Source organism: Columba livia, chromosome 9 (genome assembly GCF_036013475.1).
Source record: "Columba livia isolate bColLiv1 breed racing homer chromosome 9, bColLiv1.pat.W.v2, whole genome shotgun sequence".
NCBI classification, from domain to species: Eukaryota; Metazoa; Chordata; class Aves; order Columbiformes; family Columbidae; genus Columba; species Columba livia.
In genome coordinates, this window is record NC_088610.1 from 13,403,296 (window position 1) to 13,416,698 (window position 13,403).

At 37.7% G+C, this 13,403-nt stretch overlaps 1 protein-coding gene across 2 annotated transcripts in view; it reads right to left on the minus strand.

The window, feature by feature from the left end:
• The window catches only part of ACAP2 (ArfGAP with coiled-coil, ankyrin repeat and PH domains 2), a 64,543-nt gene that overhangs the window by 28,234 nt on the left and 22,906 nt on the right, over positions 1-13,403 (minus strand). For both annotated transcript variants that reach the window (XM_065073920.1, XM_065073919.1), the window contains exons 5-9: positions 10,593-10,651; positions 9,926-10,109; positions 7,821-7,865; positions 6,680-6,775; positions 3,440-3,514 (exon numbers count right to left, since the gene is read on the minus strand). In XM_065073920.1, coding sequence (XP_064929992.1) covers positions 3,440-3,514; positions 6,680-6,775; positions 7,821-7,865; positions 9,926-10,109; positions 10,593-10,651 — 459 coding nt within the window. The remainder of the gene's footprint in view (positions 1-3,439; positions 3,515-6,679; positions 6,776-7,820; positions 7,866-9,925; positions 10,110-10,592; positions 10,652-13,403) is intronic.

Sequence of the window (13,403 nt, forward strand, 5' to 3'; positions counted from 1 at the left end):
CGTTGCCTAAAATACTGGGCCTTCCTCATGAAGTGCACTTAGGATCATTTTTAATGGCTTCTCTGACTTCCACCTCTACAGAGAAGATAAAAACACAAGAGTATACAGAAAAATGTTTCATATTTTCCTAACTATACATCGCAGACTCCCAACCCAGGGGAGGGAGTGAGGCTTCCATATGTTTTATCCATAAAACTTCATTGATAAAGTTGTGGTCAGGAAAAAGAGGAACAAAAAACCCCTCACACTTCATTTCAATTAAAAGGATAAAATTAGAAAAAGCAACTAGATAAGCAGTGTCTGATCTTATAGTCTCTGCTATTTTATAAGTACAGAATAGGAGAAAAGCAGTCACAGTTTATTTTTATCTTGGTGCATGGAAAATTTTAGTGAATCATGAAAAATAACCAGGGGGTGGAGAGAAATACATCCATATCTTTCCAGTGTCCTGCATAGAGAATCACATGTTAATAAAGCCAGTCACTTCATGTGATTCAGAATTTTGGATTGCCTAAGCAAACACACAGCTGATAAAGACTAATTAGTAAACAAATTATGTTTAAAATTCAAATGTCAGGAGTAAAGTACATTTCACCTAATCAAACTAAGACAATTAAGTCAGTATTATGCAAATGAAACTGAAGTGCTGTGTCACACATTTCACTCAGATTTGAAGGAAGGAACATCTATAGCTTCTACTCTGACACACATTTTTCCAGGTTGGCCAGTTACTGGAAGAGAAACATCTAGAAGTGGGTTCCATAGGTGAAGCACACAGCCTGCCTTCAGGCCTTTTTACAATTTCTTTAAATGTCCATAAGAGATAGGAAACCAGCTGGCAAGGGAAAAACAGTTTTCATTTCCACAATTAATACCAATCTGGTGGGTCACAGAGTACTTGCTATTCCTGACAGTGTTTCAGTGAATGCATTTTCATACAAACTTATAAATTTATCACACTTACTGGATTAATTTCATAGCTTGTAGTTTTTCTGTTTCTCTTGTTACCAAAACATAAACATCTATACTCTTCAGCAGCAGCATTTGCTATTTGCTTTTAATATAAAGATTGCTAGCAGGTCACAAAAGCTATTCAAGCCATTTTAACAGTACATTTTACAACATGTATCAGCATTTCAACATTGAATATGTATTCAATATGTTTTTTACTTTAGAGAAGCAGAACTGTTAGCGTTTTTTAAAAGGCAGTAAATGGGGGAGCATAAGTACCAAAGAAAACACTGATCTGAAAAGCTACCCCAGCATAAACTCAACAGGACACTAACTGTGCAACTCCCCATTTCCACCCCATCAGCAGAAGAGACACTTGTCCTGCTTAAGCTGAAATTCCCTTGAGGAAGCACTTAAAACAACAAAAAACCAGTAATGAGGTTTACAGTCCAAGACAAGTGAAAGAAGGCAAAATGTCATTTGAGCATGCGAGTCACATGAAATACTGGTACATCTTTGTTTCTGTTGTATTCAAATCCCTTTTTCATAAAAAAAAACAAAACACCCTGCATCCAAAGGACTGCTCAGGAAACAGCTGGAGTGAGAACGATTTTTAGTATCTTGAGTAAACAAATCCTGATAAGCTAGAAGCAAACCCGGTGGGAAGGTTGGGAAAAGCAAGTAGGAGGAGACAAATCACAAGCAGACAACATGACTTGAGTAAGAAACCAAGAAAATTACCTGACAAGCTATAAGAGGAATTTCCAATAAAGCATGCCCTCCGAAGCCTAGATGCATTAATCTAAGCATTATCATCACAAAAATCTATCAATGACTTCACTGATAAGCACAGGAGACAAAGAACTTGATACACAGAACTTCACAGGACAACATACAATACAATCTGACTGCCCTGATCATGTTTTAGAGACAGCATAAAATTGTCATTCAATTAAAATAAGGAACAATTTATTAATAACCTCATTATAATTGTCATTTGTACTTGAAACCAAGAATATTTATATTACACATGGATATAGTTTATAGAGTTTCATGAAGCTTGAAAGTTTCAATAACCATGGATACTATTAGAAATGGTTTACCTGTAAAGCAGCCTTAAGCAGCATTTGAAGAAAAAACAGACTGTAAACACCACTGGCAACAGCAATGACCACAATTCACCGTAAAAAGTTGTTTTTTCTATGGCCGATTAAAAGATAATTGCCCATAACTTTCACCCTTCACCAATCACTGCTGTTCTCTAACAATAAAACTAGGCCTACTGAACCCAAACTCAAATTTGAACATCACTGTTAATTCTCAAGTTCCATCTCTGTCCCATTTCCCCTTTCTTCCCCTTCCTTGCCGGTACTAATCTCCTGTCTGCCTCCAAACACCGCACCTCAGCGCTGCCCTACCCCCCATCAGCATCTCTGCTGAGTGTCGCCTTTACAGCAACCCCGATACTGCCCACCGACTCCTGTAGGGATGATGGGATGAAGTGACAAAAACATTCAGCAACCAAAAACAATTCACATTTTCCCACTAATATTGACTCCTATTCAGACTACCTAAATTATAATCTTTGTATGTTTTCATTCCTGAATTTATTTACTAATCAGATTTCATTTACATGAGGGTTTTTTTGTTTGGTTTTTGGTTTTGTTTGTTTTTTCTAAAAAATTTATGCCACCTGAACAGATACAGAATGTATTTGAATGAGAGTAAGAAGTGTTGTATTACCTTTAAACTGGTATCTAATCCCTTTCAAAAGTACCTGCAGTATTAGCTCCTTACTGGAGAGTTAAGTGGAAATATTTTTAACTTCTAGCATTTTACCTGCAAGACCAACACTGATCTAGAGCTTCTGAAACACCCAAACAACAGAAGTCATTCCCCCCACAACATGAACTTTCTATATTTTTCTCAACAAGCAAAAACATGAATTATTGCACATACAAATCTTCCCAAAAGAGCAATTTAATGCTTTCACTTTCATTTTTGTGTACAGTTGAACACCATACAATAGACAACCTTTACGGATGTTTACTTTTGCTGTTCATATGCAATAGCAGCTGCCACACTCTGTCTCAAAGTGCTGCACTCATATTTGGCACAGCTCAGACAGAAAGTGATACGTATGACTGTGCAGCACATACAGCTCTTCTACAGACACAGGAGGAAAAAACAGCAATCTTCTACAACTATACTGAATGCAAGATGTAATCAGAATTAAGAGTTCTAATGAAATGTTAGAGTCCCAGCATTCAAATTCTACTGTTCTATTTATGTTTCATTCAAAACTAAACATAGTACCTTGTTCTGCAATACAAAATTAATATCTGCAATCTAACCCTGTGCTTAACGCTGTGCAAGTCTATCTCACTAAAGATGCCATCCCTCACAGTTCCAATGCAGAGATGCACTGCTGGGGAGAGATGCCAGAGATAATGTGTGTGCAATCTGCCTTTTACATTCCCTCAAGTACCTTTTGCTGAATAGTGGAGTGCTTTTGCTCCATATCTCTCTTCTCCTTTGCAGCATCTACAGCCAACTGATCCAGCTGTAAAGAGAAACAGAAAATGGGATCTTTAGATTTCAAGATAAATTTGGATCGGTAGATTTCATAATGCTGGAAAAAAAAAGGAACACATTATGTCTAAACATTGCACGACTTTTGTTTTATTTGCATAGTATAATTACTTCTCTGGTTGCAAAGTGTTTACCTTGAATAACCACAGAAGCCTCGTTTGAAGCACTGCACTACCATCCTGAATTAACCTCTACGAAAGGTGGTCATTTCTTGTAAGCCTTAGAAGAACTGTTTCAAGGAACAGCATGGTGCCAAGCATACGCGACTCTGTACCGCATTGGTGCTCAGTCTCCGACGAGCGTGACTCAGGCTCCAGCGGCTCTGGCTGGCTGGCCTGTGCAGCAGCGCTGGCACGAGCAGCAAACACCGCAAGGAGAGAACGCTAGAGATTCTTCCCCTCCACAAAGGGGGAAAAATTGCCTCAACCAGGCTTTTTTATTGATCGTTTTGGTCAGGTCATCAGCAATATTTAAGAAAAATTCCTTGAAATCTTAGGTAGAACCATTCAAACGGTTTCTAGTTTCAGAAATAAAAACAATACAGTTTTGCAAAGAAGAGACTGTCACAGCAGAGAAGATTTAAGTTAGCATCCTTAGAAAGTCTGTGATAAAACTTGCTGCAAGCCTGTCTACGGCACTACCATATCAACTTTTTTCTTTTAAAACCAGAAGGAAAAAAAAAAAAAAAGCCAGGAAATTCAAGATATCCTTTAAGAGTAAGGTCTTTTTTTGTACGGACTTTGATGTCTAAATAAGAAATATGGCGGAGAAGCAGATGCTGCCTGAAAGACCAGGTAGCTTGGTAGTTATGTGACAAGCCATGGAATCCGATGAACTCCCCCTTCCTCCAGCCCGTAACACAAGACTGCCAGTAATCCCAGTCACAGCATCTCACTAAACAACGATGCAGACACAATACCGAACGCAGCGGTACGGTCCCAAATTAGAATTCAAGCAGGTTTTCTTTTTAAATTAATACTACATTAAACATGAAAAGTGCCAAATACCATCACTTCCATGCAAAAGCTTATATGACACTTGTGTGCCACTGAAGACTCCCTTACAATGATCTGATTCACAAGTAATCCTACCCTGACCTAAAATATCCACAAACAAAATCACTCAATCCTATTCCATTATTTAAACCAGTTATTTTGAAAATGCAAAATGAAATAATTAAAAATTATAACTCTATTTAAGACCACTTCAATTTTAAATCTTTAGGTGCTGCTTAACCTTGTAATCAAGATCATACACAAAATTTATCTGTTAATGAAAACTCACCAGCAGAAAGAATCTGCCAGTATTTTCAGAAAAATCTAGTAAGCCTTTGTTTTGTTTTGTCACAACATACCTCCTCTCTGACCTGCTAAAGGCAGAAGCATCATCCAACACAAATGGCAAAGCCATTAACTGTTCAACTTTCATAAGCTATTTACAAGTCTGTCTCTGTCATGAAAAATATCCATTACTTAAATGCCAAGGTTTGCCACAAAATAATATTTCAGCAAATCGTACAACTCAAGCATTCTTAGCATTGGATTTTCTAAGTTTAACTTGTTCAGTTGCTATGATACCAGCACCAAAATGCGTGTTACACAACGCTCCTTACCAGATAAGCAAAAGGCTGACCAGCCATTCAGAAATAATCTTGTGTTCCTTGCTCAAATATTCCCAATTAAATGGAAACATTGAAGCCTAGATGGTAGTAGAAACCACTACCAGCTCCATAGTTTTTGTCTCCTTCCTTCATCCTCCCTTCTGGAGAGGTACAGAACACACATGGTACAGAACACATTCTATACTATCAAAACACTACAGTTATACAGTTGTAACTCAAAACGGACAGATGTGAACAAATAACAGTCACAACAAAGGACAGAGTCGTGTGCACCTGCACCTTTCAGGTGCCGCTGTTAGAGCAAACACAGAGGCTGGAGCTGTGCAGCCCTTCCCCGCTCCATGGCAGCGCCAGCCCACGCAGCCCAGCTCTTCTCCATCACTTGCTCACCACACACAAGCACACACCTCCCTGATGTGTGTTTGTACAAGTAATTAAGACCCACAGTAACCTGATTAGGGACTACTTGAGCAGAAAAATAACTGTTTAGACATTTGATTGTTGGGAGTTATTTTCTGCAGTTCCCAATCTGCTTCACTGCACAGACACTGAAGCAGGCTGAAGCAACAGATGACAACAGTGCTGTGGCAGGAATAACCAGCTCAGAACTGTGTCATTTCAATGACATATCTACTGGAGATGAATGCAAATAAACATCTGCTATCGTTTATTTGCTTTTGTATCTGGATAAACAGAATTTGGGTTGACCTGGTTTTGTGGATCAGGTTGGGAAGCAGCAATAGAGGGTTCTGCATCAGAGCAGTTGTTCAAAGTCCTGTGATAGAGGCAAAAAATTGTTGTACAAGTATTTCCAGGCCCATTCAGCTTGACCCAAAAACAAGTCAGAACCCTGCTGAGTCTTCTTGCACCACAGATGCATCCTCAGTTGAATGTTGTACATCCTTAATCTATTTTGCACAACCATTTTCAGTCTCTCTCATACGCAGTTGGCTGTGGTCCATATAACAGTTTCATCAGTCCCTGAGACCAATTATGAGCAATTACGCATTCTTAAACAACAAAACTGGGCAAGAAGGACTTAATGTATGAACTCAGTTCTGCACCAGTTAAAATCAGACTTCTGTTTTATGGTCTAAGTTGCTAACAACAATTATATTTTTGGCATGCTGCAGAATTTCTACAGTAATTAACATATACAAATAGAAAGAAAAGAAATCCCACTTTTTATTGTTAAATATATTTACAACAAATGTCATATACAAAAATTCTTAAAAGAAAACAATCCAGTGTCCTGAATACCAGCAAACCTCAAATGGCACTACATAGCTATGTTTAAGTATGTAAATCCTAAAGGTAGTATTAATTTTAGTAAACAGGCAACTTGTAGTTTCTGTTTTCATTCAAACCACTTTAAAGGTGTTTTTATGCTTTGCCTTTATCAGACCACAGTTCCCTGTTTGTTGTATAAATCTACAATGTACCTGACAAGTACACATATATGAAGTTTTCATAAATACCAGCATATAATTATGAATTTTTAAAGTAATTTATTACCTGTGCACCAAGATCTTTCATATAGGGCCCAAGTTCACTGAAAAGATCGTAGCCTTGATGGAAAAAAGCCAGATGGGCATACATGAACGATAACATCTAGAAGGAAAAATAGTATCTTTTTTAAAAGGATAAATATTTATCAGATATCACATAAAGATATCCCTGAAGTAATCCACATGAACACAAAATAAAGCAAAATAATTCTGGTGTTAACTTCCGCTCTCTTGTGTTCTGGCAATTTTACATCAATATCTCATACAGCCTCTAATGTAAATAAATATGCAAGGTTAAAGCAGGAAAGAACTAAGCCAAAAATCTCTGAAATTAGTTAACAGGATTAAACCCATTAACAACAACCACCTACTGAAGGGCAGAAAATTACTTGTAATTCATATCACCCAAACTTTTGTTATCTCTTGTTGAACTAGGACACGTAAAACAGAGAGGGACTACAAAATATATTTACTAATGATCCAAAACCATAACCTTTATGAATATAGCTGAGAAGACTGTCCAGTCCTAAAAAAGAACACAAGTCAGGAAGATGCAGAGCAGAACAGCAAGCAGCTATAAAGCTGTGACCCAACTGAAGTGTTTCTTATTTAAAGGAAGAAAGGAAATTGCGGGAGAACAACTGCAAACCTTGCAAAGAGGGCACCACTTAACTAGGCATTTTCTACCTCAGTAAACTTTTTACAGAGATAATACAAAGCAGAAAAGGGAATACTATCAGAAGAAAACTAGCATGCAGCTATAACTGTATATTTATTTAGTAAGTCCCACACTAAAGCATTTTGTATAGGGCTGAATCTATCTTAGATTATGATAAGTACTTATTGTTTATTAACGAATATAGCAGACCTCAGCAGCAGAATTCTTCGCCAAGTTTGATTTTAACCATTAAACCATAAAGAGTCAACAGTAGTGAAAACCTTAAGGTGTTCAAATCTGAACCAAAAGGATCATCAATAACATCTGTGTCCAGCTACAGTAAAGGGCAAAGTGGCTGCTGCTAAAGTGCCAAAGGTACTGGTTATGTTTTCATTGGGGAAAGAAAAAATATTAACACACTTTTGCAGCTACGTTTTTAATTTCAGATGTATTTAAGTATTTTCTATACAAAAAATAAAGCATGTCTTACCGATTTTAAGATTTCTGATCTCCTTTTAGACTGAAGAACATTGATCTGGAAAAAAAAACCAAGCACCTTGTTATATTCTACTTGCAAATTTTCCCAACAGAAGTAAACTTCAAATTACTTCCACATAATCACATCAAAGCTTAAAACACTGGAAGAACATAACTCAATATCAGACTTCACAAAACACTTTTAAAAGAAGATGCATGTTAGTTTTGCCATGATATTAAAGCGATACAATCAGAAAATGCTTGTGAAGCTGGAATTTCACAGTGATCGTCACAACTTTCTTACATTAGGAGGGAAAAATACACGACATCACATAGCTAGAAGTAATATAATACACCTTTCAAGAAAGAAAAACTGGTATCCATTTTCAAGAGACTCAATTCAACATATTCCAACTCTTTCTGATAGTATAAACTAACCCAGTCCCACAACTCCTGAAAGAAGCTGCACCCTAGAACTTGAAGAATTTCACGTCCTATAGAAAAAATAACTGATTTTCCACATTCACCTAGTTCCTCTATCCTCTTTGTCCCTTAATCTTTATGGCTGCCAACCAGAACTACAGATTTTACTTCAAAAGTCCCATTTAGCAGAAATATACATGATTTTGTAATTTAACACCTCTATATCAGTTTAAAGTTCCAGCAAAAGAAATAAACCTACTGAAGCTATAATCAAAACCAGATTGTAATTCTATACTTAAATGGTCACTATTTTGGAAAACCTTCTGCAGCAAAAATAATTAAGATTTGTTTGTACAGAACAAACCCTCAACTTGTGAGGCAAAAAAAAAATAATAAAAGGAAAGGGAAGGTTTTGAAATACAGTTTAAAGCCAATATAGGTACAAAGAGACCATTGTTGTGAAGCCGCTTTTCCAGAAGAAGAGTCACCCAAGTAGAAAGAATTCCTAAAGTTGAATTCATTTTTGCTCACATTAACTAAGAGATGCTGAAGTTTTTCACTTATTTTAAATGCATCTTTATCACAGGAACTGCTCATATTTTGAACACACTAATTCCAAGAGGCAAACGATCCACAGTTCAATGCAGTAACTGCCAGTGCTCCCCCAATACTACTTGTTGTTAGTGCAATAACCAAGTGGTACATAACTCACTTGACTTTTAAAACTTCAAAATTAACTTTGTGCTTAGTGTTCAAAAGGCAGGAGTTCAGTATCGACCACTGACCACCGTACCTATACACACACCCAGGCTGATCAGATCAATCCGCTTCACTTGACAGGTAATACGTGCAATGTAAAGAACAGTCACCAAAGCTTTAAATAACTGACTGGGCTGCCACAAATCAAGATGACAACATCTAATATAAACCCAACGTCATTGTAAAGATTGTTCTGTGTTTGATCACAGGAGAACCCCAGAACCATTTAGGAGCCTCCAACCCCAGTACCATCTGAGTTGCACTAATCTTGTTTTGCTGTAGCTGTGGGTAACTATGAAACAGATGAATTCTAAGTATCAAAAGAAAATATGTTACTATTTCACAGGATTCAAAGTAGCTGGACAAAGAGCACCTCCCAACACTCTATAGGAGATCAGGACTAAAAAGCAAAAGAGTTCTTATAGTCTTGGTTTCCCCTATGGCACGATGCCAAACTAAGGATTCTAGACAAGTAGGATTTGTTAAATCCAACCCATAGCAAACAGCTGAAATTGTAGTAGTAGCAAACATCCTATATCAGAATTATTCAGGTAATTTGTATTTCTCAAGCTCGGTTACAATTTTTACTTCAAATATACAAGGAACTACAGCATAGCCAACTCACAAAATACATTTAAGTACCAGGCAAATACTGGGTGTTTGTTTTTTTTTTCAAAATTAATGTTCAAATTGAAAATTAAACTGTGTCATTACAGTAACAGCACTGAATACCAAAGCATTAACCAATAAGAATTCACCAAGTAAATTAATTTTGCTCAGATTTCATTACAAAAATAAATTCCTTGCAGACAAAGTGATTCTTTTGTCACTGAATCTCCAGCTTCTGAAAAGCTTACAGTAAGAACTTTGAAAGGACAGGCCTCTAACTAGATATAACAGATGGTTCTGAAGAATAACATTTACTGCTGTACTTACCTGAAGAACATAATCCAGAGCTATGTGTCGAAAACATTTCCGTGTCGCAGTCAAAATATTGGTTGCTTCCTCTACTTCATGTTGCTTATTTCTTTGAACTTGGGCATTTTTTACCAGTGCATTTTCTTTTTCTTCACTAACTTTTTCAAACTGCTTCTTTGCATCTTTAAATTTCCTAATATCTCTAAAGAAAAAGGAAAGGTACGTAGCAAATGAAATCAAAAGCATGAAAAGAGTGTTTGAATATACACTAGACAGACCCTGCTTGTGACTGTTACGGCCAGTTTCTTGGCTTTCATATTCAAGAAACGCTTGGATCAAATGGAAATCAAACAAAGTATGAGATAGAAGCCTCTCTCTGCCGAGGAAAGGACAACATCTAAATTTAAATAAATGCATCTCATGCTAATTAGGGAAAAGCTTTGGTAAGCACTTTCTTTTCCCCCCAAGCTTAGACAATGACAACGTATATTTAAGACCAGTAATTAATACTATTTCAACATTTCTCGCCTCGCTGACTTGGGGTGATTTTTGACAAACTTTAATGTGCACTTCTCAATTATGGCTGGTGATTTTCAGGAAAGATGTTTCACTAACCCACTCAAATCAGATGTTTTTAAATTCCATTTTACCTATAGTTTTCCCATGACAAGTTAAATTAACTTACTCTTTAACAAAAGTCTGAAGCTGTGCTTTAATTGATCTTTGGGTTTGGTCAAACAGGATCTGAAAGAAAAGCATTATTATTAGGTAAGCTAATAACTTAGAAGTGATGATAACTTTTCATTTTAGACATACAAACAGTTATTGTGCAGAATTAGATGAGAATTATTATTAAATCAATGCGTCTCTAATATAAAAATATAAAATCCTTCAAAGTAGTTTTCAAATTAAAAAAATAAATGAGGAATAAAATAAGGAAAATAACACAAACTCAAGACCTTTTGCTGTTTTTTTCTTAAAGACTGTGCTTATAAGGAGAGACAAGAGTTCCTGGCATCTTATCTCATCCTGACAATGTAGGACATGCCCACTTTCATAGAACATGTTTATTAAACAGTCAAGAAAATTTCTGTACAGACATCCTTGAAGAAACAACTTTGAATGTTAAATAACAACTTCTTCTGATTCTTATGGACTTTCACAATATAACCAACAATTAAAAGACAAATGAAACCATAGAAAGAACATGCTCTTAGCTTTTTGGGGAAAAAAAACCAAATACAGACTGAAAATAATGCTGAGAATGTAACATACATGAGTAATTAGTACCATCTCCTTTACATAACACATTTGTAAATAAACACCCACTGATGAACTGCTAAGAAGAATGGCTGCTGCTTTTTCTAAGATTAAGGGTTCTAAGCCATGCTTCTCTGATTGCTTATGGTGTGGGGAGGCTGGGTAGGGCAGAACATAATATACTCATTCAAATTGTAAATCTTGAGAAACTTGTTAAGTTTCCAAGGCCAAAGCACACCTGCATGTTAGACAACTTGTATTTTCTCTTATGACCCCAGAAATTCTAACTGAGGAATGAAAATGCACATTTTTTTCAGCCTCACATGTGTCCTCTGAGTTTCAGGACAGAACAGAACAAGTCGGTGGCTATGGGGCAAATCCTTTGCCACTTCTCACTGTGCAGACCACAAATGACGCCCTCATTTCCCACCCCTCTACACCTCTCATGCTGCATTACAGAAATACACCAGCATGATCGCAGAAAGTAAAAGAACCGAAAGAATTTAAGGAAGTAGTAATTGGCCCTCTGAACAGAATCTCTTCCAAAAGGCAAAGATCTTTAGGTATTAAGTATTAAACAATTTTCTCGAAAGAGCAAGTCAAGAACTCAAAGTTTCAGGTCAAACAATATTCTCTTTAAATGTTCTCAGTCTTCATCTGCCCATTTCCAAAATCTGGGAACAAAACTCCATGCAATGCCAAGTACTGACAGCAAAACCCTTACTGGCTTGTTTCTCTTTTCTAGAAGCACTGAAGGAAGGCAAACATGACTGAGTTTAAGTCACCTATTAACAGTGGTACTGTATCTTCCAGACAGCCTCCATTTTTGGAGGTTTCCAAAGCCAAATGGGATAAACCTGCTCCAGCCTCAGAGCTGACCCTGCTTTAGGCAGGCAGCTGAACCAGACATCTCCTGAGGCCCCTTCCAACCTGAATTGTCCTACATCTGACAGTAACACACAGAAGATCCTGTTTGTATTCCCACTTCAGAAAAACAGACAACTAGAACAGATAAAGAACTTCTTGACAAGCTGGAAGTCATGCTGGGACTACTCCCACTGCTGACATTTAAGCTTGCCAGTGCCTGAGGAGTGCACCAATCAGGATCAATACAGAAAGAGTATAACCAGATGGGAACTCAGCTATTAGTGGACTCCCCAGAAACATGAGCCTTGCATTTCTACTTACAGTAATGAAGAGGGGAAAAAAGTGCTAGGCAAAAAAATACATACACATTTCCTCCCCAAAAGAACAGGAAAATGCGCCCAGACCATGACCTGACTGGATTTACAGCCGTTCCAACACAGTACCTTCTACACACTCCAAACCAAGTCTAAGCAAGCTGCTATTTGCCGTAAGCTGTCAAAACTACTCCCCCACTGCTGAACCAGTGAAGGTGCTGTGTTAATCTGGTTCCTAGACCTTTTTGTAGCAAAGCTTCACATAAGAAAACTGACAGTCATGCAGATCTCAGTGGGACCATCTCCTGTCCTTTTCCTCCTTCCTCTGGAGAATCCTTGTTTCTTCTCTTTCTTCTTCTGGCTTCTTCTGACTCACGGTGGCTCTCTTGCCAACTTGGTGAACAGCAGAGCTGACCCTGAGCTAGTGAGTCCTGCTGAACTAAGCAGGTTCACAAAAAGCAACACAGGACCACAGCACATCTGGCAAAGCTCTACATCAGGACCCCATAACACGCCTCACTTCTTATGTTTGTGCCTTTTGGTAAAAGCCACTATTGTACTCACTGTGCTTGAGCACAGCAAGGAAGTGGAAAGATAGAAAACTCAGAGTAGCCCTACTTAGATCAGCAAAGAAATCTTCTTTTAATACGGCTTGTTCTTTGCTTTCTACCTTCAAACTGCCCAAAGCACTACAAGCCACAATCATGTAGAATAATAACAGCAGCAGAAATACAGTACTCAGGTCAGATGTGTCAAGAAGAGTACACCACACAGCAAAGCCATGGTTAAGAGGGTAACCAGGAGCAAGAAGCATGATAAAGAGTGTAAAACAAGGACAGTCAACTGGATTCATGTGCTCAATCTAACCTGCAGAAATCAGGGACATGAAAGCACCACACTCTCCCACAGCTGCTGCTCTACACCTTTGCACCAGCTTCTCTTTGCCCTGCCAGTATCACTGTTGGTGTAGCTGTGTACACCGCATATAATGGAAAGGAAAACCAACCCTGCAGCCTCAACCTGCTGCCCCCCGTTTCCCTTCCAAAAACATGCAT